The 24713-nt window shown below is 43.8% G+C and overlaps 1 protein-coding gene and 1 non-coding gene across 2 annotated transcripts in view; one reads left to right on the top strand and one right to left on the bottom strand.

Annotated features, from left to right (window-relative positions):
• The window catches only part of LOC8025919, a 211691-nt gene that overhangs the window by 86163 nt on the left and 100815 nt on the right, over positions 1-24713 (top strand). The gene's annotated exons all lie outside the window — the stretch shown is intronic.
• LOC8038629 (D-aspartate oxidase) lies at positions 13982-16055 on the bottom strand. Its single transcript, XM_040206358.3, has 3 exons — positions 15865-16055; positions 14228-14339; positions 13982-14068 (listed from the first exon to the last, which is right to left on the bottom strand). Exons 1-3 carry the CDS (start codon positions 16053-16055, stop codon positions 13982-13984), a joined length of 390 nt encoding a protein of 129 aa, XP_040062292.3.

Below are 24713 nucleotides of genomic sequence, written 5' to 3'. Positions count from 1 at the left end.
TAATTCAAAATTTCGGCGCCTGTTTGTTGGTCTATGCGTGTTCAAGGTAGCAGTATCACATCGGACACACTGATCTCTTGTTGTAAAATACACGAAAATTTTTTTTTTAAAATAAATTAAACGGTTAGCGAAGGGCATCTGGTAGATGTCGCTAAAGTCTCGTTTGTAATCCCGCCTAGGACCCTTGACAGGTAGTGACGACGGTCACCACGAGAGAAAAAAGGAAGGGGGTAACTCCCCTCTCACCGGGATTCTCTTTTGTGTCTGCCAGACGTGGCTATCGTCCTTTTACGAGATTATAGAAGATTAACCCGTCACTCAAAATTCGTACAAAAGCAGATTTAGGGTTAGCTCCGGTGGCCCAATGGACTTCTTCCAAAACCGACGCGCCCCACCGCGGCGAAATATCACGCAGTGCACTCTGGGAACTAGTTGGCCACTCAGTTTCGGTTTCGACTGAGCAGCTTCATCTCATGCTATCACGCCGCGACCGAACGCGCTGCTTGCGTTTTCGATTATCTGACTTTTCATGAACGTACAATACACTCATTCTCGAGCGATGCAAAACGAAGACCGGGGCACTTTCCTTGGTTCCCGAAACACCGGATACTGTGCGTGCGTAGGCGAACGTAGTAAGTCGTGGCTTAGTCACCTCACCCCACGAGTGTATCTTTGAGCTCAATGTCAGTAATCCCGTCTAGCACCAGTGAACTACAACTAAAATTTGTTCGTCTGGAGCCTTACACGCATTTTGTTTGCCAAACGTCCGCTTCTTGTTACTTCATTGGGCGAAAAGTAAGCCGCATCCTCACAGGGTATCAATGTTGAGGCCAGCGTTTACGCATGAACTTTTAAGGAAACGCAATAAATTCGACCTCTCTACTGCACAAAAGTTACTATGATGTCTTCCTCGTGTCATCATATAGCTCCCACTCAAATTTTATGCTGATAGAAGATTAACTTTTCGCAAACGCTGAGATCGGCTGGCTACGACGAAGGCCCTAAAAAGCGTCCCCTACTCCTCGCTAAGCCTTTTTGGACGAGTTTTTACTGACGCCCGAGATCTGTGCCGGGAACGGTGTGTCTGAAATTATCTCGGCATACTCAGGCAGGAAGAAAGCAAACACATAACAAATATTATGGCCATTAGCAACCGTGAAATGCGCTTTGAATTCGTTCGAGCACTTGTGTGAAGAATGTCGCACCGTGCGCCGGACGCACTTCCGGCGAACGGTGCGACATTCTTCACACAAGTGCTCGACTTTTGCATTCTTAAAACGGTCTGTATGCGCGAATTTGCCTATATGATTGCAGGATAACTTTATGCGCATACGCGATGTTGAATATTAGTGGAATGCAAGCGGGTGGGGGCAAAAAGTAATATTTCGTCTATGGACGCACGAAGCAAACAAACTTCCTGATAAACGACACTAATGTAAAGGCGCGAGCTCGATATATGCATACTTATTGGTTGCTACAGCTTGTTGAATCGTACACAAGCAAGATCCCCGAGCACCCGAGCTTCGCAGCGTCGAGACTCGCAGCACTGGCTCGTCCACATACCTCGATTGGAACGCTAACAGGAAGGCTTAAGTACAAAAATACAACAAGCATGTGTTAAGACAAGCTATACGTCTCGGGATTGTGCTAAAGCTTCGAGGTATGACCATTTAGGTTAGTTTAGAGACCACAAATGACGCTCTCGGGACCAGAAAACAATCTCTTGTCGACGTGTCGATCGAAACCGAAACCATGCCACCCTCCTCCCTGGCCAACTAGTTCCCAGAGTGCAACGCGCGCCGTGTTGCATGCAGGGCTTTATGGAAGTAGTCTATTGCTGGAGTGCATCGGCCACTTTGGTGGCTTGAACGACTGGGACATCCTGTCGACGTCAGCCTCGCCGCAGCTGTGGCCGTCCCGAAACCATCTACGTCGCGATTGCGCCGGATGTCGCATGCTCTACGCTGGTTGCTCTCCGAGCGTAATAAACCTTATAAACGGCCCATAGTGCGCCATTAATACCGAAAATTGGAGCCATCTGGCTCGAAATGCAAACGTTCGATAGTCATTTATGAATATCGTAGATCATATTCGGCCTATTTCTGAAAACGACGGGTATATTTCAAATTTCGGTGAAGTATCCCGTTAAGGAACCATGTTTGCCCATTGAAGAAAATAAGTAAAATATTAATAGTGCGCATCTAATAATCAGGATGTTATGTTTTATCTAACTGGTATACAACATAATAAACTGAAACCCCGAGACTATAGTGAGAATAAGGGTACGACACTCCCGTGTCGCGTCTTCCCTTGCTCTCTATAGTCTCGTGGTATTAGTCCATTAGGTTCTGCTTTCACTAGTTTTGTTTGCGCGCTGACTTTTCGAATACAAACTTTTTGTCAACAAGATATATTTTGCACGTTTTTTTTTTTCTTCTTGATGCTGCTCACCACACCTTCGATAAAATGTTTGCGTTTTCTGCTAATATATTCTGTAAGATTACATCTTGTTATTTGATAAAAAAAAATTCTATAGTCACAGCTGAAGAATTCCAGATGGTGGCTTATTACGTTCACAATCATTACCTCGTGATTACTTCTTCGGTGTTCTTAACGGCAAATGCTGGAATCTCCTAGGCTGCGGAATCATAATGAGGCTCTCGGGTCAGGCCCCCAGATAGCACAAGAGGAGGGGCCCATGTGGGGCCCACGTGGGCAATCGGGGCTCGGGGAAGCCCCTATGAAACCCAGGTTGGTCCCACGTGGGTAAAGAGTGGGCATGCCCGACTTGGGCTGCCCTTGTAGAACCTTCACCGAACCCACCTCGGCTTTGCGGGGGCCAAGTTAGCAACGGTGTGGGCTCCACCGCTGAAAAGCGTGGGCATTCCCGATTTGTGCTGCCTAACTAAAACCCTCGTGTGTCCTTCTTAGGCTCTGCGCGGGCCACGTTAGCAATTGTGCGGGCTCCACAGTGGCAGACCGTGGACATGCCCGACTTGGGCTGCCAATGTGAAATCCCACGTGAATCTCATCTCGGATTGGCAGGGGCCGACTTGGCAACGGTGTGTACTCCAAGGGGGCAAAGCGTGAGCATGCCCGACTTGGACTATTTGTGAAACTCCCAAAACGGCACTTTCAGCATATATTGAGAATAAGTACCACACGTTTTGAAAATTCAACATAAGAAATCGGCTTAATTTGGTAATGAATCACAGAGGAATGTTATTCTGAGCGTAAGTGAGCAATTTGAGGCTTGCTAAGCTTCATTACTAACTTAATACTCGGCGTATGTGTTGAGAAGGCTGCTTTACGTGGGGTGGAATGCTTTTCGCGGAGTATTGAATTTGATGGCGAACTCGAAGACGTTCATCAGAATGTCGTATCTGTTGTAAAATTCAATCCCCGTAAACGGCTCCTGGCTACGTATCCCTATTACCTGTCCAACAGGAGTTTATATGGAAATGTGCACATTGGTTGTTCCATTTTGTACACTTGAAACACCCAACTTTTTATGAGCTTGCTTAAGACGTTTGATTGATCTATCAAAATTTTAATATTTCCAGTAGGCACACGGGAAAAGTGAGGCATGCTTAATTTGGTATGCACTGCGATACCCACGCGGCTGGGAAATTACAAAATAATATTCCCGGGGCGACCTCATACGGGCTGCCCACGTAGGCCCACATTGGGGCCCACGAGGGGGGCCCATGTAGGCTGCCTACGTACGCCCCCTTGTGGGCCCCACTAGGAGGGCTCTTGTGGGCTGTTTAAATAGACCCACTGTGGGTCCCACGAGCAGAGCCCATGTAGGCGGCCCAAGTAGGCCTTTTGTGGGCCCCTGAGGCAGCCCATGTAGGCTGACCAAGCGGGCCCCACTTGGGCCCGACTTGCAAAACCGACGTGGGATCCCCGTGTGCTTCCCAAGTGGGACCCACGTTGGCAACCCCCCCCCCCCCCCCCCCCTTTTCAGAGCCCACTTTGTGCTAGGACAGGACAGAAGCCTAGGTGGTCTGCCGAAGTAGGCTCCCTGCAGGTACCACGAAGGGGAGCCCATGTGGGTCGCCCAAATAGGCTGCTTGTTCTGCGGAGGGTAGGACAGCTGCCGCCAAGATGCGCTTGGATAAGAATCCGAAACCGGAATACGCGTCAGAATTGAAGGGTTTTTCAAGACATGGTAAAATGCGCGGCATACTTTATACTTGCCTAAAAAATGTTGATATAGGGATTTTTGATGATGCCCAGTAAGTTTCTATTTGAAACCATGGCCTTAAGATGAACAAATAAAAAATGGAAGACGTTTACAACATCCGTAACGCCGAATTAGAGCGCAGCCTTGAAGAGAAGGAGGGAATGGTATTGAGGGGAGGGTATACCCCTCCTTTCTCCTCCTCATCCTCCCTGCTACTCCTCCTCCCCTCCTCCCATCCTCTTCCTTCTCCTCGTCCAGCTCCTCCCTTCCTCCCCTTCCCTCCCCCTCGTCCTCCTCCCCCTCCTCCTCTCCGCGCGTTGCATCATGGGAAGTGTCCCGTAATACACCGCGCGGGACCCTCGTGACGTAACACGTAACGTCACGAGTGACGTCATGAGGGTCCCGCGCGGTGGATTATGGAACATTTCCGTAGCGCACCGCGCGGTTACGCCGACTGCGACGCCAACGGCGACGGCGACGCCGCTCAAGCCGGAGACGGGCGCCTAAGAGCTGCGCCGCTCTAAAAGTTTATTTCCGAAAAACAAAACAAAAACTATATTTTTTTTCAAACGTTATTATTTCTTTTAAATAGGCTCTTGGGCATACACCAACGCGGCATCAACCTTCTTTCTGTGCGAAGCTTAGTTTTCGCAGGAACGATTTGGCCTGCGTTTTCTGAAATGCTCTGTATATATAGGGTGACTAAAATGCCGATGCTCCATCAAGAATTGTCCGCAAAAATAGGCGCCAGCACTTAGCGTTCTAAACTTTTCGTCAAAGGTGTATTTCGCGGGCGGGTTTTACCTTGTGAAATGACAAGGCGTAGCTCCCTTTCTGTAATAAAATAGCACCAAAAAGCTTGCCAGGGTCAGTGGTGGATGGTGACGCAGATAGACCAGTCGAATGGCGGGGCGCGTTTGCGCACCTATTGATAAATGGAGCTAGCCGACTAACCAAAAAAAATTAAAAGATATGCAGACGAAATTCGTCGGAAGTAAAAGCACCGTCATTATGCAACTGCGTTTTATTTGACATCAACTTTTGTTATTATTTTCCATATTTACTTTGAAACCATAGGTGCAGTCCAAAAACATTATCTTCGTCTTAATAGGCCACGGTCGTCGAGGGCAGTCTCGATATTTGTTTTAGAAATAAGTCAGAACTAAGGGACCTTAGCCGGAACAAGGAGGTAGCGCCATCTATCAATACGATGGCGCTACCTCCACTCGACTCGGTCGACTACATCGCAGTCCTCCGTTGCCCCTGGAAAGTTTTTTGGATCTATTTTTTCACTGAAAGAGAGCTACGCCTATTAATTTACGACGTAAAACCCATCGATGAATTACATTTTTAACGATTAGTTTAGTTTTCTACCTTCAGGCGCTTATTTTTGCGGCCCATATTAGATTGTGCTTCGGCAATTTCAGACACCCTATATAGAGTGTGGCAGGCCGTCTTTCGTGTGATGTATGCAGAGTGACCGCGTCTTTCGTGTTTCATGAGTGTTCCCAGAGTCGTATGTGACGTCACATGACATCTTCGTTTTCTGGACGTTGCCCCTCGTATTTGTAGCAAGAGTGCCACCTCGCTATTCGTCCCACCTTAATTCATAATTGAATGTGCTCGTCCTGAGCTCCCAGAGGAAGCTGTAACCGAGCAGAGAACGTCGCGAGAAAGATAATAGGGAGTCTTCGTAGATCGTTTCTTTAGTCCCGCAACGCTCTTCCCCAACCCGCCACGAGATCTGGAACTCTGCAGTGAAGGCCAGCGGCGCGCACGCGCACTAGCGGCGTCTTCGTTGTGGTAGAGCGTAAAGTGGAGTAGCGCAAACGGTCTCCGAAAACTCCCTAATAGCAACCACGTGCACTTACCGTGCGCCACGAGCCTTTAATTTTCCGGTTTTCGATTTCCACCCGAACAGGTTCTCGGTACGGCCTTATGCCCACGTGGTTCTCGAGAATCCTTGCCTCCTGAAATGATGTCGCAATTTCAATGCGTAGATACCTTGTGCCACCATTGTCTTCTTATTAAACCGATGTCACCCAGCAAATACGCCGTACGAAGGACAGTCTCCAGACAATAGGGAGTTTTAGGGAATCGCTTCTGCACATCCGATAGGGTACGAACTGCGCTTGTGCGAGTCTTCCGCGGTATAGCGCATGCGCAGTTCGTACCGGAAGGACTATCGTACAGTATCGAATGTGCGAAGACGGTTCCCTAAAACTCCCTATTGTCCCTATTGTGCTTCCCTTGTATGACGGTCTTTGTCACGTTGGCCACGCCAAAACCTGTATGTGAACTTGTTCGAAGCACCTACAAATATGTATGGAGCAAGCAAGCCTCGAATGTGTTTGTGGCGTCTCCGCAGATAATTCTTTCTTTCTTTCTCTCTCTCTTTATATATGTGTGTGTGGTCCAAACACGTCTGCAGACCAGGTTTTTGTACGACCAATGTGACGAAGACCGCCATACGAGGCAGAGAAACATCTCGGACAGTGTCCGCACACTGGCTTTCGTACGATGTCGTGCTCGTAGTGTGAGCGCGACTTAAGCCCGACGGAGAAGAGTATCCGGGCCGTCCTATATACCTTCAGACTCGGAATGAACTTGGTGGCGTTTTCATATATTAATCTTGCCGTCTCTTCGGTCGGGATAGTCGAAGTTTCGTCGAAGATGGGAACGCCGCGAAGCACGACATAGTCGACTCTGCAAGAGCAATTTCATCGATCTATTACAGGAATGAACAGGGGAGAATTGTACTAAAAATTTTAAATACAAAAAAAAAAACACTTTTCACTAGTGACTTCACACTCAAAGAAACCTGGAGCGTGTTTTTTCCTGCAAAGCACGCATGGGAGCCAATCGCTGTGTTCTGCAGAGGAAGCTTGGCGAATATAATTAGGCTGAACGTGTACTTAGACCGAAGAGAAGAGTTTTCGCATGGACACTGCTCATGACGTTTCACAACGCTTAACTTCAAACGTAGGTTGTTTCAGGTTGAACAATTTCTTTGAGCCCTGTCCTTTGCAGATCTCCCCCCGTTGATTGTAGGAATGGGCTCCATCCATGGGATTGCGAGAATGCTTAGGCTCTTCAGATTTTTAAGAGTGGTTAAGCGAGATGGCTTTCATATTAGAATCAGCGGTGTACTGGATAACTTCGCTGGAAGGTACTCAAAAGAAAGAAGTTTACAAATTTGGCAAGAGAAAATGAAACATTTCTTTTATAGTTTTAATGAATTCATACTAATTTATTCTTTATTTTCTTTGTGTCCCAGAACAACCTCTTGGTTTTTATGTGGTAGCATACGATAGCAATTTAAAGAGATAAAATACGCATACTTTCACAGAAGATAAAAAAAAAAAATGTCGAACTCATTGCGGGAAACACATAAATAAATCGCACAAAGCTAGTCAAAGCTAGCTCACACTAGAAAAGGTTCATGCTTCTTAGAAAATTAAAGACGGAGCAGAATTTATGAACAAATTTTCCCGAACATAAAATCGCGTATAAAAAAAACGAAGACTTTCTATATCCTTAAAAAGAGTCTTAAACATAGAGTTCACAAGCTAGTTTATGCTTGAAGAAGTTAATTTTATATAAAAAATGAACAACACGAAGACTCTAAATCGTTAAATCAGAGTTGCACGCGAATGAATTGCAATATTTTTACTGGAAGGGAAGAATATATTATAGAGTGGGTGTCTATGAAAACGAGCAGGTGCATGAAAATGCAGACAGCTTAGCAGGTCAGCATCAAAGTGACCATTAATTACTTTGTGTAGACAAATATAGGTCAGGTCAGCGGTCTATACGGTAACGGTAATAGGTTATAGGAGATAGTAGTCAGGGGGCTAGGATTTCAAATCGTTTTAGCCCTATTCTGAAAAAAACAAACATTTTCCAATGTATTATTATGAATGAGCCGCTTTGATAATGGGAATACCAAGAGGTTGATTAAAATTACGGTTAAAAAAATCTAGTGAAATTCTAACAGCGAAACGTTAAGAATTTACTTGGGTGATCTCTGCATGATCAATTGGTTGCTAGAAGTGATGGATTCCCGCCATGAAATAAAAGTTTGCACTTGCTTCATTTGTATACTTTGTGTCCCCGTAAGATTAACAACAGTGACGTTACGAGCCATTTGGTGCAGTTACACACCAACGGTACACCACGTGACCTATGAATTGAGCGCAGCAACGCGTGGAGTTGGAGGGTCACGTGATAGGCCCCCAGCGCTCAATTTTAAGGTGTTGCAAAGTATATACAAAATGTGCGCAATCTTCAGAATTGTTTTCTTGCATAAAAAAAAAGAAAAAAAAAAAAAAAAAAACGTAACTATAAATGCATGAATGTAAGGCGCTTACGTGGGAAGAAATTCGTAGTCACCGACGACAAGGCAATTTTTTACCCAAGGGGCAGCGACCTGTAATTTCAGCAACGGATTCGTTAGGTTCAAGGACTGCATAAATCTAAACCGTCGTTTCAACTATAGACTATAAACTTTCCGGTCTTAACCAAAAAGCAACAATAAATATCTATCGGTGTCAAAAAAAAAATAAAATAAAAAAATAAACAAAAATCGGCCTAAAAAAAAACTATAAACATCTGGCGGTTTCAAGGTCAAAGAATACAAAATCAGTTAGCACAGAAAGATATCGATTTCCTGACTTTCTTGCTCCATATAGTTATCCACTTATTGCCGAAACGCTTTCTTTTTAGACTAGAATTCTTAGTTTTTCGTGAGTTTTTTCCCTGCGTCCGTCCGAAGGATATCACTGAAATACACATATATCCTAAAAAAAAATAAATAAATACCGAAAACCATTTGCCGATTTTTCTGATAAAAAAACACCGAAAATATACGGCCCAATCCTTAACACAACCTTAAGGTCTCGTTAAAATTTGCGTGGAGAACCTCTGTAAAATTACGTCAGTTACACAACCACGACTTCTTTTGAAGTAATAAAAATATTATTGGAGGCGGTCACAATCCCTTTCCTTTTACAATGCGAGTTTTCGTTTACTTTTATTTTTCAAAAGGACCTGTACCGCCTATTGTAAGTTCGGCATAAATATGAGGATCAAGAGCAGGAATAAAATTCTTTTCCATTTCAAAGGAAAAAAAAAAAAAAAAGAAAACATTGTCATAGTGTGGTAAGCTTACCAAAATCAATTATTTGGAAACAGTTGCTTAGACAAATAGTGTTTGAACGTGAATCACTGTCACCGACATGTTAAGAACCGTGGGCAATAAACGCATTAAAAAGTACACACGCCAACACTACAACTCAATATTCAAATAAGAACTATTAAAACTTCGTCCACCGAAATCCCTCGCTCCAGACCAACTCGCGGGTCTGACGTCAAGCCGCTGGAGTGGCGCTGCTGTCAGTACTGTGCTTAGTCTAGGTGGCGCAAGCCGCAACCCAATAAAAATAATCCAACCGTGTCCATTCATACATCCATCCATGCATACGCAGACGCTTCACCTCGCTCGGAAGCTGGTTTCTGCGCACTCGCAATGGGCAAACGCGGAGTTGTCTGTTATCTGCGTGCTGACCGAGCAGAACTTGGGGCTCTCGTTATGTCCCTACTCGTGTGGTCAAGCACATTTGATCGCAAGCTGGCCAAATATATTTTCAGGCGTAATAGCTGCGCGTCCTCGTGCTTGTGTAACGCTTTCCAGAACGCCATGCTTGAAGCGGCGCATTCAAGACGGCCACACGGACATACACTCTACTCCGTTCCACGATAACCTTGCGAACTGTGGAAACTTCGGCGGAAGCGACAAAATAAGAGCGTCGTAGCGTAGGCACGTGATACCAAGTCACGGGAGCGTTTGTATTGACCGCGGAGCGGTCTCGTGTCTTGCTCAGGCACTCTTATTGGATCGCGGAAGCCACAGCCTCCACAGTTCACCAGGTTATCGTGAAGCGGAGTTGTAGCATTTGATCTGTTAAAAAAAAAAAAAAAAAGATTGTTCTTAATACAAGAGGAGGGGTTCGGTACGTTACCCTCACTGTTTGTCCTTGAACAGGAACACATTTGGGATCGGGAACGAGAGTTCTAGCTCCAATTCCCGAACAGTTCATCACAACGTCGTATTGACCAGCAAACTTTAGAAAGAAAAAAAAAAGAAAAGAAGATTATTAACGCATTTTTCACGTTTGTAGCGGGCTTTTTGATTCGGTGTTACTTCTTCATCATTCTTATCAGCTGACGCCATAATGTTATTGCCTGTGCGGACCGATAATAAAATGTTAAAGACTAGCCGCCTCCTGCGTTTGGTAAGCTGCCACGTGATCATTGCACCATAGGCCACGTTTGTACGTGAAACTCCGGCTAAATAATAAATAAAACTAAAAGTTAGTTTCTATATGACAGCTTCCTATATGAAAATGAAATTTCCCGTCATTGTACAAGCACACGTGATTTCCGTGGTATAATGACTAACGTTTTCGGATGAGGTCCAACAAGTCTGTACATTCGCGACAGCTTGTACACCTCCTAAAATATCCTAATGAAAATTAATTTTTTTGCCATGTGTATCACTGGCCGTGTCTGCACAAACTCGCCGAGTCATAATAATGTAAAACTATCAAAGTACAGCTGTAACACACGGAGAGACGTTTCAAAACGTGCTTCTCTGATCACCGTTCTTGGAGGAGGACCCGCTCAAAGGTTATTGTGCAACTTAAAAGTGCAAAGAAAACTTCAGTTCGCTGTTCTAATACATTAAATGTAGAAATAAGGCATCCAAGACACCACGCCCCCACAAGACAATGTAGAGATCCCCAAAAGCCTGCCGGGAAAGGTCATAATTAAAAACATTAAGTAAGCCTACTTGATCAAGGCTCTCTACTTTCTCGTGGATAAAAGTTCCACCGCGCCGAGTGAATCTGAAAAAAAAAAGATATAAAAAGTAAGTCTCTCTATATGTGCAATTACTCAACTTATCAGCGGTACATTATATAAACAAGGGTATTTTTGGTATTTCACTTTGTCTTTTGTTTTGGTGTTTAACTGCTGGTAATTAAAGTGCGTGTTAGATATTTTCGTTGCATTTATATGTGCATAACAGTTCACAAATTGTTTTTATTAATAATATCTTTAGTAGCTTTATTCGACCCCGGACCATATGGTCGATATCTGATTGATTTCAAAATTTTGGGCGATTTCTATAGTTGTAATCAATTAACAGGTGTTAGGACCGTGTTGTCACGGGCATATTGACCTGCCGAGTAAAAGCGTGACAGTCAGAACGCCCCCCCCCCCCCTCCTCCGCCCCAAAAAAAGAAAAACGAAATGAGCTTAGAATCCTAACTCCTTCAGCACTACCACTCAATATATGTTGCCAGCTGTAGTTATTGCTTTAGATATACAAGGGATTTTTTTAAACCACCAGTCAACTTGGTAAAAAAAAGTGATGCACAATGCCTTATTAATATAACACGAAACTTGACAAGTTAGGTACAGGCTTTAGCTATACCGATCCACGTGATCACCGCAGAGTTTTAGGAACTAATTACTTCGCACAAGGTTTTGAATGCTCTCCTCAAAGATGGTTGCCCACTGGGTTATCACTCCAGTCGTCCCATCACGCGTCAGTCAGACCGCCGGTCGCGACTCGCCACAGACATGTAATGTATATAGGATTAACTGCACGGAGTTTCGGGGAAGACAAGCAGACGTCCATGATAATAGGGACCAGGGAAGAAGATCTAAGGCGACTGACGGTCTCGTTGAACGCGTGATGAGTTAACTGAAAATCCAGGCAGCATCCTTCTATGAGACGAATATTCAAAACTCGTGCTACGTCCTGATCATTGCCTAAATCTGTCCGATGATTATGGGGACAAGTAGTTTCGATATATATCTATTGTTTTGGTATTCATTTTGTTGGAAGTTGAAAAACCCAAACTAACAGCCTTCTCACACTGACCTCTTCTTGAACAGAAAGTTAGTGCACAAACGAGCTTACGACGGTTGAACATCATTGACTAAAATCCCAAGACTACTGAGAATGAGGGACGTTACTATACTTAACGTTCTTCAGGCTTTACAGATAAGAAAAGAAAATGCCGTAAAAGCTACCCAAATGCGGTCTGTACAGTTGAGGTATACGGTCAGGGGGACGAAAAATGGGGGGATAATTGTCACGAGAAGTTAAATAATTAATTAGAGACTGGTAATCTACTTTTAAATTACTTAAACACCTATGGGACAATTAGAAATTTCCGGAGAATCGTAGGAAACCTCTTAATCTGTAATTTTTTGAAATAATTCGAGCGGGTGGGAAGTGCAGTAATGCGCTAAATTTACCCTTTGTGTAAGAGGCACGCGGCTGGCGGGGAGAAAACCCGTATCATAAAAGAGCGAAAAACCAAGTGAACAAGTTATCGCACCTGTAGCCTTCTCCTGCTGCATAAGGGGTACCTTGCTTCCCATGTGCTCCACGTCTTTCTAAATTTGGCTGAGTTTGTGATTTCCCATGACGCCTAGTAAGTTTTTAATTAAAATTATGTGCTCATTTGCTCTAATTAAAAGTTAATTACACTATTTTGGCTAGTTAGCCGACTTATCGTGACCTCTATATATGTCCGCCTGGCCATACAATGCACCTGCATAAAACCGCATTAGTGTATACCTTCCATGGCTTTTTGTTTTGTAAACAAACATGTAAAACCTAAGAAAAAACACCCTGTATACGGACACTGAGGGGAAACACTAAATATTGATTTTGAGACTTCTTTGACGTGTCGTTAAGCATTTTCCCTCGTTTTGGTGTTTTAGTCTCATATATGTTGGACATTTTCCTGCTGAAGCCGAATTTTGGGTAAAAAAATTTGTTATAAAGTGGTCATTTTTTTAGTTTGTTGGGAAAGCACCAGATTCTTGGTGTGTCCAGCCATTTTTTATTTTATAATTATGTCAACCTTACCTTTGCATCATATATGGTAGAAACTTTCTACACACAATGGATATTGAGATGAAATAGGCTCCGTACCTGCAAAATACAAAGGACAGTTTTGAGTGCCATTTTTGGTCAAGGAACCAATATTATAGTTTTACCAATGGTTGCTAGGGACGAATTAGTTAATGTCTGTTAAAAAGAAACTAATTACATCACCACGACGAGTAAAATGGATGTATTTGACATGGTCGTGTGAAATCTAATGAATACTGCAAAAATACGGTTCGCAAAACATTTGCCGAATCAGTTTCACCTTAAAATGAATATATTTTTGTCTACTTTCTGCCACACAGAGTTTTGGAAATGTTGAAAGTAAAGTAAGCGGTCACAAACAAGAAATACTAGCAAAATGTTCAAGTTTGAGTTCATCTCACGATTGAGCATTTCTTACTTCACAGCTTTTATTTCAACTTGCTAGATTTGTAAACAGGGAATCAAATATAAAGAATATCTATTTTTTATGACCGCATTTTTGGGAGCGTATTAACATGTATCTGATTTTACAAATATAAATTTAAAAAGTCGTAATCTTTTCGTTTCTGGATAAAAATCAGATTTAAAAAAAAATTTGAAGGAAAGTACAGAGGTATACGTATGGCGTTCAACACTGCTTGACCCAGAAAAAGAAAGCACTCCACACATGATGACATTTTCTTGGTCAATTCATGTAGTTCAACAACTGTATTTCCCTTATAACGTGACAGCATTTTTTTAGCAACATCACAATCTACAGAAGGATAAACATATATGACTAATTCAGGCTAACATGCAGTAAACACGTACATTTACCACATGAATGAGAGGTAAATAAGTTACTTGTAATCTCCTGGATACGCCGCGAGTTCTTCAGGGGTCATGTCCCTATAGTCCAGAAACGGTTCAGCATACAACGGTTTGGCCTGAAAAACATATTGTAAGGCATGCTCATCAAAACAAAAATATTCAGGACCGCCTTCGACTTCAGAACAACGTTGAAAGTTCGTTACGTTCTTCTTATTTTCTGTCACGGAAATATTTGCTTGCCGGTACTGTAAATTTACTTGACGGTAGATACGTACTTTGAACTTTTCGAAGAGTTCGTATACCGGTACTAAGGCCAATCCCAGTTGCCCCGAAGTTTCTGCCTTGATTAGACCGTGATAAAAGTTGAACGAGTCCACACACCAATCTCTGTAATGAGGGGAAAAAAATAACGCTCAGAAGGTACGGGTTCTGTGGTATACAGCTATAATTTTTCTTTTTATACGCGGTTATACTATACTTTTTGTACGACTCTCACATGAGAGATGCCGCAGATGTTTTCTTCGTGTGCCGTATCATACTCCATCAGTTGGGGAGAGGAGTTGCAAAAACTGGCTTTCGATACGGGAAAATATTAACTAGATTGTAATTGCATTATTAAAACGTATTAGAACTTCATACGTTCACTGGATCACGTCTTGTTAATTTTTATGAACGGGGGAGGGGGGGGGGACAACGATTATATTCGCGGTGAGTAGTTCGCAATGGGCGCTTCTGTTTTCCTAACTATGCGCAGTGCACGTGCTACCCACGCGGTTATGTTTTAATTTTCATAGTGCGCAGAAGCTTGGCATTGCACGTCCTTGCACCAGCAGAGGAAGTCGGAGTATCCTCACTATGGGTTGTGAAAACATTCCACCAGGCGGCGATACCCAGACTTCTCGCCGCGAGTTGCAAACACTGGACCCACCGAGACATTTAAATGCGTTTGTTCATGACTTTTTAGTCACCACAATATTTCTCCCTCAAATGCCACGTCAAGATTCCTTCAACTAGAGTCACTAAATGAGCTGCGCTTAGAGTATCGGCACTCCGTTCCCCGGCATTGTTGTGGGCGCCGCCATTTTGGCTCGTATGCAGAGCAGACGCAACTGCCGATCGTCATGATTCAAAAGTGCGACTTCCTCAGATTTAGATTCGTTGTTAAGAAGGTCACGCAATATTGCTTTGCTCTGTTACAAACTGTTTAAACATTTGTGGAGGGCGGAAAGGCGTTTCCTGTGATTGCAGATAAAGCTTCAGATAACTGGCAACCATGATTTTAAGACACAATATGGCCAAGTGTCGTTACTCTGAAGCGTAGCTTATTTAGTGGCACTACCTTCAACTGATTGCCACGCTTCGCACGAAGCGCATATGTTTCGGTGAGTTTCGACGTAAGAAGACCTAAACTGCCGTAACATAACGTAACGCAAGCAGACGGATGGTTCACAGTGCCTCGTTTTCTTATGTTACGCCACAAGTCACAGGGACATCTGAGCTTCTTATGAAGCGAGGCTACCAATTTAAGTAGAGGGCCTGGCACGCGACATTCGAGACATGGAGGTTTCGGTGACCTACCCATCACGTAAGAAAACGGTGCTGTGCGAACCAGCCTTTATGCGTAAACTGGTTTTAAAGCAAACGCCATGAAGCTGGCATCGAAGTGATAGTGTATAAGTGATGTTAAACACATCACGTATGCGCTATCACAGCATATACGGAACTGCATGGCGCTGACTGGCCGAAGCATTGAGCTATACAACTTTATCTTACGGTAATACCATGTGAACGTTTTATACGTTCAGCCAATCGCGAGTACCAATAAAAAAAAAAATATGGCGATCAGGGGTTCTTTTTTTTTGTAGTTAAAGCGAGTAATGATAGAGCAGATCAAGTGCGTTTAGTGTCGTGCCTGAGTTTCTCCTGGGACTCCACGTTGACGAGGAATGGCTCCAAGAGGCCCACGGAGACGTCACCCGTCGTGTGGGGCGTGAAGGACTCCGCGATGACTGTCACCTGGGCGTTCTCTACGCTCTCGAGGATTCGGACTGCCGTGGCCATGCCCACCACGCCCGCGCCGACGACAGCGATCTTGATCGGCATTTTGGAAGTTGTCCTGCCGGGGCAATCGTCGGAGTTAAAGCAGACCGATTTTCAAAAGTGTGCGCCATCTCGTAGTTGGTACGCCGATTATCCTGCCTGGAACGCGTCTTCGACTAGCGTGGTTACCGCGTCCTAGAAAGTAGTCCCTCGATATCCGCCTTATGACGTCACATAAATGTCAGGCTGTTACTGGCCGCGATCCTGGTGGTGTCACAGCAGTGATAGTGAATGTGGCAGACGCCTGTTCTGCTGCGGGTCCCTCTCCAACTTAACAGACCACGGAAGTTTCGGCAGCCAGGAGTTGGCACGCCGCGACGACCGCTACGCTCGCTTTCACTCGTACTTTTTGCCAGACGTCAAACCGTCAGGATCGTGAAGTCCAACAGCATGAGACTCTGGTTTTTGTGACGCCATTTGTTGCCGCTTCCGTACAGCTTTTGATGCACTGGCGGGATACACGACACTAAACACACCAGTTGGAGACGCGTGTTCCATGCACCGTAAGTAACACTGCTAGCCAAAGGTTGTTAACACGAGCCACGATGTAGTCATACGTCGGTAAAATGTTCCTACAGATCGTAACGGGTAAGAGAGAGAGAGAGGGAGAGAGATTGAGAGCGGGGGGGGGGGGGGGAGAGAGAGGTAGGAACTGAGCCCAGGGTCCCTGGGTTTCTTAAAGCGATCGCCCCCTCAGAACCTGCTGCCGCAGAGGAACAAGATGCTATGCCCTCTGAAGCAGGCGAAGTACGCTATAAAGCCACGGTCTGGCTGCTAATACATAACACAAAAGACAGTCTGCTGACACTGTCCAAAACGTGTTCATTCCTTGTGTGACAGACCTGTCACATTAATCACACGAGAATCGTCCGCAGACATATTCGAAGCATACACATGTGAGACGCAAACAGGGTTCGAAGATGCTCGAGGATTGTCTGCAGATACACACATATTGTACATACAGATGGAGATATAGATAAACATACGTTGTTCGCTGCATACACGATGACTTATAAGTCGTCGTGTTTGCAGTGAACAACGTGTCTTTTGTTTGATGTGTGTGTGGCCACGGCGTAAGAAATTTGGAGTGTTCTACTTTTCCCCAAGGATGAGGCCGTGTTGAGATATAAATGAAAGATCATCCTGCGCTGTGGCACTGAGCACGATGAGAAATCATGGTCACTGTCACAGCGCGTATTTACTACCTCATTATTCGCCGAGCACACCCCGTTGATCGAAGGTAATGAATCTTCCAAATGCTTCGCGGAAAAGTAGACCCACCATAGCTCTTAGGCTGCAGGCTCAGATCGTAGTTTCTGTGCTACCCCGGTTTACTAGGGCTTCCGGTTTTAAGAAGGCATCCCACGTAACAGGCCAAAGAAGCAGCTAACTTTAAACAAGCTTGGCGATCCCAGCGGCCTAAGTTAGGCCTAATACAGTTTTGCTCGAAGGCGCAATTGGTAAGCTCCAGAGTAGCGTTCTTTTGCATTTCTATGGCTTGTTTATGGCTGGCCATTTAATTGCCAGGGGGTCAGACTTGAGCCAAACATGCCACGTATGAGACAAAGTACCAGAAGTCAAGCACAAATCTGGCACATGTTTTGCGAGTTAGGCCCAACTACGCCAGGCGACGTCCAAACTACCAGAGGTGAAAACTAACTTTGACACTTGTTTACAAGCTATCTCGATAGATAACCAGAGTCTGGCCAAAGAAGACCAAGTTTGCTTCAAACTAGGTTTCATGGGGCCTCATAAGGCCCTAAACTCCCTCACAAAAACTAAGTTGGACCAAATAACCGCGCTGCCTTAGATGGAACGTTTGTCAACGGAACCCCCTAATTCTAGAAAATTTTCCGTCTGTTCGTGATTCTCCCCGTTAAATTTAGTGAGGAAACTTAGATGACTTGACGTCACGCTATACCTGTACACCGATTTGGTTCCCCCGCAATATTTAGCGCGAAAATTGACGCAACGTGACCTATTTCTATAGACCAATTCAGTTTCCTCGCTAGTTTTAGCGGCAAAATTGACCTTGTGTGACCTATACATTAGCTGTGTTTCTCCGCTTTTTGAATGGAAAAATTGACGTGACGTGACCAAGACTCCAATTCAAATCGGGATATAAATTTAGCGGCGAAACTGACGGCTTATAACGTGTTTCTCTTTGAATCTTTCCTCTTGGAACTTTAGTGGGAATATTCGTTACGTGGCGAAACAATCAAGTTTCGCCGCTAAATTTAGCGGGAAATTCACGTCACGTGACCTAAACAGCATTCAGTTGAACGTCTATATTTAGCGGGAAAATTGACATCACGTGCTCAATACACAAGTATATTACCGTTAAATTTACGGCGGAAACTGACTTGGGGTACACGTAACGTGACGTCCATTTCATCGTTAATTTTAGCGAGGAAATTAATAAAACATACGTACTTTACTCCTTCCTGGAATTGGCCATTTAATATATTCTATATCCGCGCAATATAGGAATTTCAAGATATAATTCGGCCCCAATATTTTCTGCTTTGCCCTGATTGTACCTTTTAACATAGTTATTTTCTCTAATGACGTTGCCCCCGTTTGGATTCAAAACATTTAGTACAGTGGATCGTTTTCCTAATTTTGACTCTGAAAATTTTGTTTCGTCTATTTACTTTTTTTTTATATAACTTGCCTTTCCGTATGGTTACAAGGATCGCACTCATTAGCTTTCACTACATTATCTGGGAGTTCTAATTTAACCCCGCCAGCTGTTTCCTCCTAATATATGTCTGCTCCATGCAATTCCACGAAAATACGCGCACCATAAACGAGGGCTCGACTGCTACGATATAAAACCTAAACGAAAAGAGTCGACTGACTATTCTACATTCTGCAGACTGTAGAAAGTTTTATGGAAAGTTTTTCGTACACCTGAAACGCTTGGACCAAATAACTGCGCTGCCTTAGATTGGGGCCTCTGGGACGCACTGCGCATGCGCGCTATCACAGAAGACTGGCATATTCGCAGCGCGTACCAGAGAGCCCATCGTATCGTATCAGATGTGCAAAAACGGTTCCATAAAACTATCTGCTTTACGATGCGTGTTTCTTCCCTGTTGGACGGTTCTGTCACAGGGGTTACACAGAAACTCTTTGCAGGCTTGTAAGGATACAAGTGTACACGTATGAAAATGTATGAGTACTAGGTCTGTGCGAATCAGCATTGCTACGCCTTCCCTACAAGATAGTTTAGTTCGGGTGATGCAACTTTCCCGTTTTAGAACGAAGTCGTTTAGATGAAAAAAAAGGGTGAATTCAAATTAAAACTATTGAACATGGTGGTCAAAAACCTGAAACTGTGGTCGCCGAAAGAAATAAAAAAGCTTGGTAGAAAAGGTTTAGGACGGAACACAAAACACATCGGCTCACGGAACATGGAACATAATGTGCGGAACAACGCTTCGAACTAAATTGGCCAAGCATCTTAATGAATATAATGGGCGTACGGCCATATGGTCAGAAAAAGAAATCGTTTATAAAGCGCGCAAGGTTCCGAAAGGTATTGTTCTGCGTTTGCTTCTGCAATTGTACTTTTTTTTCCAAGGTGGTTGACTCATGGTCAAGTGTTTTGTGATCTGTGATGATCTTTTATTTTTTTTTTTACCTCAGTTGTATTTTGTGAGTCCTTGGGACCTCAGTCATACCGGGAGTAAACTTGAAGGATTCGTTTTGCTTCCCATTGTGGTTTATATACTTCATTGTGATCTTTGAATCTTTGGTTGGGGTGTTAACTCGTAGGGTTGGCCCTGCTTCACATTGTGTATGCATCGTTGGTCGGGTTTCGGTGACCTATAGGACTCGCTGCTGGCGACCTTAGTAAAAAATTATACAAGGCGTAAAAAACAAAATGTAGATGTGTTTGAGACGCCGCTCCTGCACATTTTTCCTTCTCTTCTAGTTGGCATTTTAGTTTTTCGGCGTGAATGTTAGATATGCAACGCTAGGATCTTATGTCACGCTGTTGTGCTGGCGCTGCTGTCGGCATGGCGCCTGCGCAGAAGCTTCCCTTCACACGAATCTGCTTTCTACGTGCGCGCCTTGCCCACATATGGTGCGGAAAAAGATAGGCTTGTTTGTAAACAACGTCTTGGTCTTAGTGCTTCAGCAGTCAGTTGCCATATGCAACGTCCGCATATCTTGGTAGCAGTCGTACAATCTTTAGCGGCGATCTACAACTAAGCGTCAACATCCTTTGACAAAAAAAAAAAAGAAAGAGAGAAAAAAGACATTGTTGATGAAAATGTTTGTATTGCGTAGTTTTAATGGGGTCCACACATGGATGACTCTGTTTCGAGCGTGGTTCATGATCAGTTTCGCCCGCGCCAGTGGAACTTGGAAGAAGGTGTCCGCTTTGCTCGAATTTTTATGACATAGGGCATGACACAGCACGATCATTTTCGAAGGGCAAGGTTTTAAGGGCCAAACGCCTGGCTAAAGTCTCCACCCGTCGCAAGAGGTGGTATTGAGTGCAGAACCGTCAGGCTCGAACAAAACATTGGTCAGAGTTTAATGTGCAGTACGCCTTTTTTATGGTTGATCCAAAGGGCTTAAGAATTAACTCTTTTAAAGAATTTACGAATCAACGCGACATCTGGATCATGTGCGGGCCCTACTGAGTGCTCTGGTTCGCCGATGGTTCGATGGATTTTGTTGCAAAGCTTTTTGGAATGGAATCAAGACAAAATGGTGCCGGACAGAAAGGTCCCGGACAAAATGACCCCGGACAAAAAGGTACCGGTAAAAATGACCCCGAACATGTTGATCCCAAGCGTAAACCCGGACAAGATGGTCCCAAGTAATTTTTGCGGCATAGTTATCTTGCTCTTCGGAGGTTAGTGGATTGTATGTACTTCATGCAAGCTGGAAGTAGAGGAAAGAAATGATTCTGCTGAATACTTGAGTTATAAAAGGATAACCTATCCTAAAGTTTATGTATTTAATTTAAAACACACTCCATGCCAGTAACTTAGGCAAGGAGAAGAGAAGTTTATAACTTTATACTATACAGCAACTCGTGGTTGCGACGTCACGCAGCCGCGGTGGCGCTGCTGTCGATGCGGGGCAAGCGCAAACGTACCACTTGACGCGGATCTTTGCCCTTACAAATGCGCAGAACCCACACGTGGTGTGGGCAAATGTGAACCCTTTTCTGAACAACGTGTAGGTCCATAGAAATAATATACAACTTGTAAACAGCGTGTAGGTCTATAGAATAGTAATATATAATGACCAACAAAAAAAAATTTGGAAAAACATAACGACGCATTGCCGAACGCTCAGCCTCTTTGCCCAAATGTTGCGCTGGTTCAAACCAGATTCCAAAGTATCAAAATGAATGTTCAATTATCTTTTACACAAAACTTCTAAGGGACTTCCTGAAAATGTCAATGTGAAAAATGGGGCCCATCTTTGGTAACAGGCAGAGTTATGCTTCATGTATTTAAGGGATCCGCGTCAGCTGACGTTTTTTCGTTGAACACTTTAGAAATGACTTATTACTTTTTCTATAAGCGAACTGTTAGTTTTGAAAATTTGGCATCTGGTTTCGGACAGCTAGAACTACATTTGGGCGGCGGAGGATGATCGTTGATCGATCCTAGTTCTTTTTTGCAATAAAGAACCGCAGTTTTTTTTGTGTCTGTATGTGTGGGGGAAAAGGGGAGGGGGGAGGGGGAGAGGGAATTTTGTATTAGACATAATATCTATAACACTTGATGTATTAAGCACTAGAAAAAAAAAACACGTCGCAATTACAAAAACGCCAAGGACAAGGACAAAAAAAAAAGATATGAACAGGACAAACGCTTGTGCTAAATTACTAAATCGGTTTGCGCTTTTGTAATTAAGATGTTTACTCAACTAGACCCGCAGTTAATTTTAACTAGAACAAACAAGCGCCTTGCTCCGACACCCGTTTTGTTTTGCAAACACTTTGACACCAGCCGTCTTGTTTAGGACCGGAAGTGTTCGAGAGGTACTGTAAAACCCTTAACGTTCGCGAAACCTTAATTTTCGAAAATTTCGCAAATTTTACGAACTGAAAATTCGCGAAATTTAAGGGTACGCGAAAATTTCGGTCCCTAGGAGTTTTAATGAGGGCGTCTGGGAATTCGCGAAATTTAGTGGCCGCGATTATGTCCTCTGTGATTGATTCCCGAGAAATAGGGGCCGCGAAGATAAATGGTTGTACAGCGTTTGCACACTGGCGCCACCACGTTTGAACTCTCGCAAAAAAAAAAAAAAAAAAAAAAAAAACGAAAATACGCAAAAAAAAAAAAAAAAATAAAGGAAGCACCCATATTTTCTTTGAGCTAATTGCATCACGGAATCTAGAATAGAATGAGTGTCACGCTGAATGGGAGGTTAGTCTTCGCATTGTGGTGAGTTAAAAAAAATCCTTTTACGCCTTTTACAATCATAAATACGTGAAGGGTTACGAAATAGAAATGTGTACTGTAGATGGCAACATGAAGTAAACTGTACCTTTCCCGCTCCTTCTGTTGTTCCGAGGAGTTAGCTGGGCCACGAAGCCTGGATGGCGCTAAACTGTGCGACTTCCACCGGTGCACGGCTCACTTTGCGAAAGAGAACCAATGGATGGTGACTTGCAGCAACACCTGTTTCATCGCAGCGTGAACAGGTACTTTATACAAACCTTATTATGGCTTTCATCGCTTTTTAATGCCGTGCAAGCGAACAGAGAAACACACGTGCATGGCACTTGGTGTCGTTACATCAGCTGTCATTGTGATGGTCTTGCAGCTGCGGACATGCTACGCGAGCACTCTCGCTCTCGTAGCGGATCCGCTTTTCATAGACAAGAACAGGTCAGCATTACCATGCACCAGTATGTGTCTAGAAAGACAAGTAGAACGCGGGCCGGGTACGGGAATCGGTTCGCGCATCGTAGCCCGGTGCACGTGGACAGAAATGTCGCTCTGCAGAACCCTGGCGTCCTGGGTTCAATTTCTAATCCTGGCCGTTTCGGCCTGAATGAGTATAGTACAGCCGTGTATTTGTGTATTCACTACTGCCTGATGCAGCTTAAAAACGCCAGGCTAGCAGTTGTACTGGACTGACTTTTTTTTCTCTTCGACACAGCGTAAACCAGTGTTGCCTTACCTCAAAGGTTTGGGAAGGCGACCTTACGCTGTAAACACGAACGTCGAACTTGGTTTAACCAGGGTCCTAACACTCTAGTTAAACGGGAACCCTTAACTGCAGCTAGGTTTGACCTTAGTTACACTTAACTGCCGTTAAAGGGGCTATGCAACAATTTTTGTACTTTGCGCAAATACCGCTTAGAACGGATCCCTGACGTTAATGACCTATAAAATACGCGATCGTTATTCACCCCACGCAATAGGAGTCCCAGGAAAAAATTAAAGAATAACGAGCAGCGTTCACCCCCTCAACTCGCAGCCAGAACAAGCGGCCACGCGATCTGGAGCCGATTATATGCCGCCAATGTTGATTATAGCCACGTGCTAGGGTTGGCAAAGCACAGGACACGCGCTGAGTTTTAGACATGGTTATGGCTCGGCTATTGTCGTCGTTGCAGCGATTGGACACGGGCCACTACCCGAATGCTTCTTGAACTGTAGTAATTATCACGAGCCCAAATCGAGTGTCAACGCAATGTTCGGGTCCAAACTATGAACCGCATTCAAATATCGTCTCATGGGTGTACTGCGATCCCCACTTTACGTCATAAAATTTTGCAAAGGAGAGATTGATTGAAAATGAGCGCTTTTGTCCTTGAAATTACACCGCAACAAAGGAGTTTCTTGGCCAGTGGCGTTGCGTGTGAGTATCCTTGAGTCCGGGTATCAGTAGCTAGGTAGTTTAAAGATTGGCTAAATGTTTCGTGTGGGTGGTTTATATTTATAAAAAAAAGATTTTGACACTGTTAATTACGAAACATTCATTGGAAAAATGAGAAATAAAAAAAGCGAATTTCGTGGTTTTTTTATCGATCTTTTTAAGAACGATTTATCATCACGCTCTTAGCTAGTCTATATCGGGGATCAGTACTCTAGCATTGAGAGGGTGTTGTCAGGAGTGCCTCAAGGATCCGTGCTGGGACCCATTCCTTTTTCCCTCTATATAAATGATTTACTTGAAGAGAAAATCACATGCAGTAAGGTAGGAAGATAATGAGTATTACTCGCATCCGGAAACTCTTGGGATGGGCTGGAAGTAGAAATCAATCAGGAACTTAAACATATTGATAATTGGTTCATAGAAAATAAGCTACCACTAAACCATCAAGACACAGAATATGCAGTGTTTACTTCCCCATACAATATCGCCCGAAAGAAGCAAAAAAATATGAATTTGAGAGATAATTCTATTCAAAAAGTTAAAAATATTTAATGTCTAGTGGTGACTCTGGATTCTTCTTTCAACTAGAAACCATCCACATTAAAATATGTAAAAAAATAAAAACACAAGTTATTCGATTTACACTTTACTTAAGACCAGCCAGTGTTTTGATTAAAACATATTGATATTAATATACAACTGTACTTTTGATAGTCGTCTACTATATTGTGTAGAATCTCGGGGATTTACATATCAAACTTATTTACAATCAGTAATAACGCTTCAGAAGCGAGC

Source organism: Ixodes scapularis, unplaced genomic scaffold (assembly GCF_016920785.2).
Source record: "Ixodes scapularis isolate PalLabHiFi unplaced genomic scaffold, ASM1692078v2 PGA_scaffold8__174_contigs__length_109621045, whole genome shotgun sequence".
Lineage (NCBI taxonomy): Eukaryota > Metazoa > Arthropoda > Arachnida > Ixodida > Ixodidae > Ixodes > Ixodes scapularis.
This window is presented reverse-complemented; position numbering and strand designations above follow the sequence as displayed.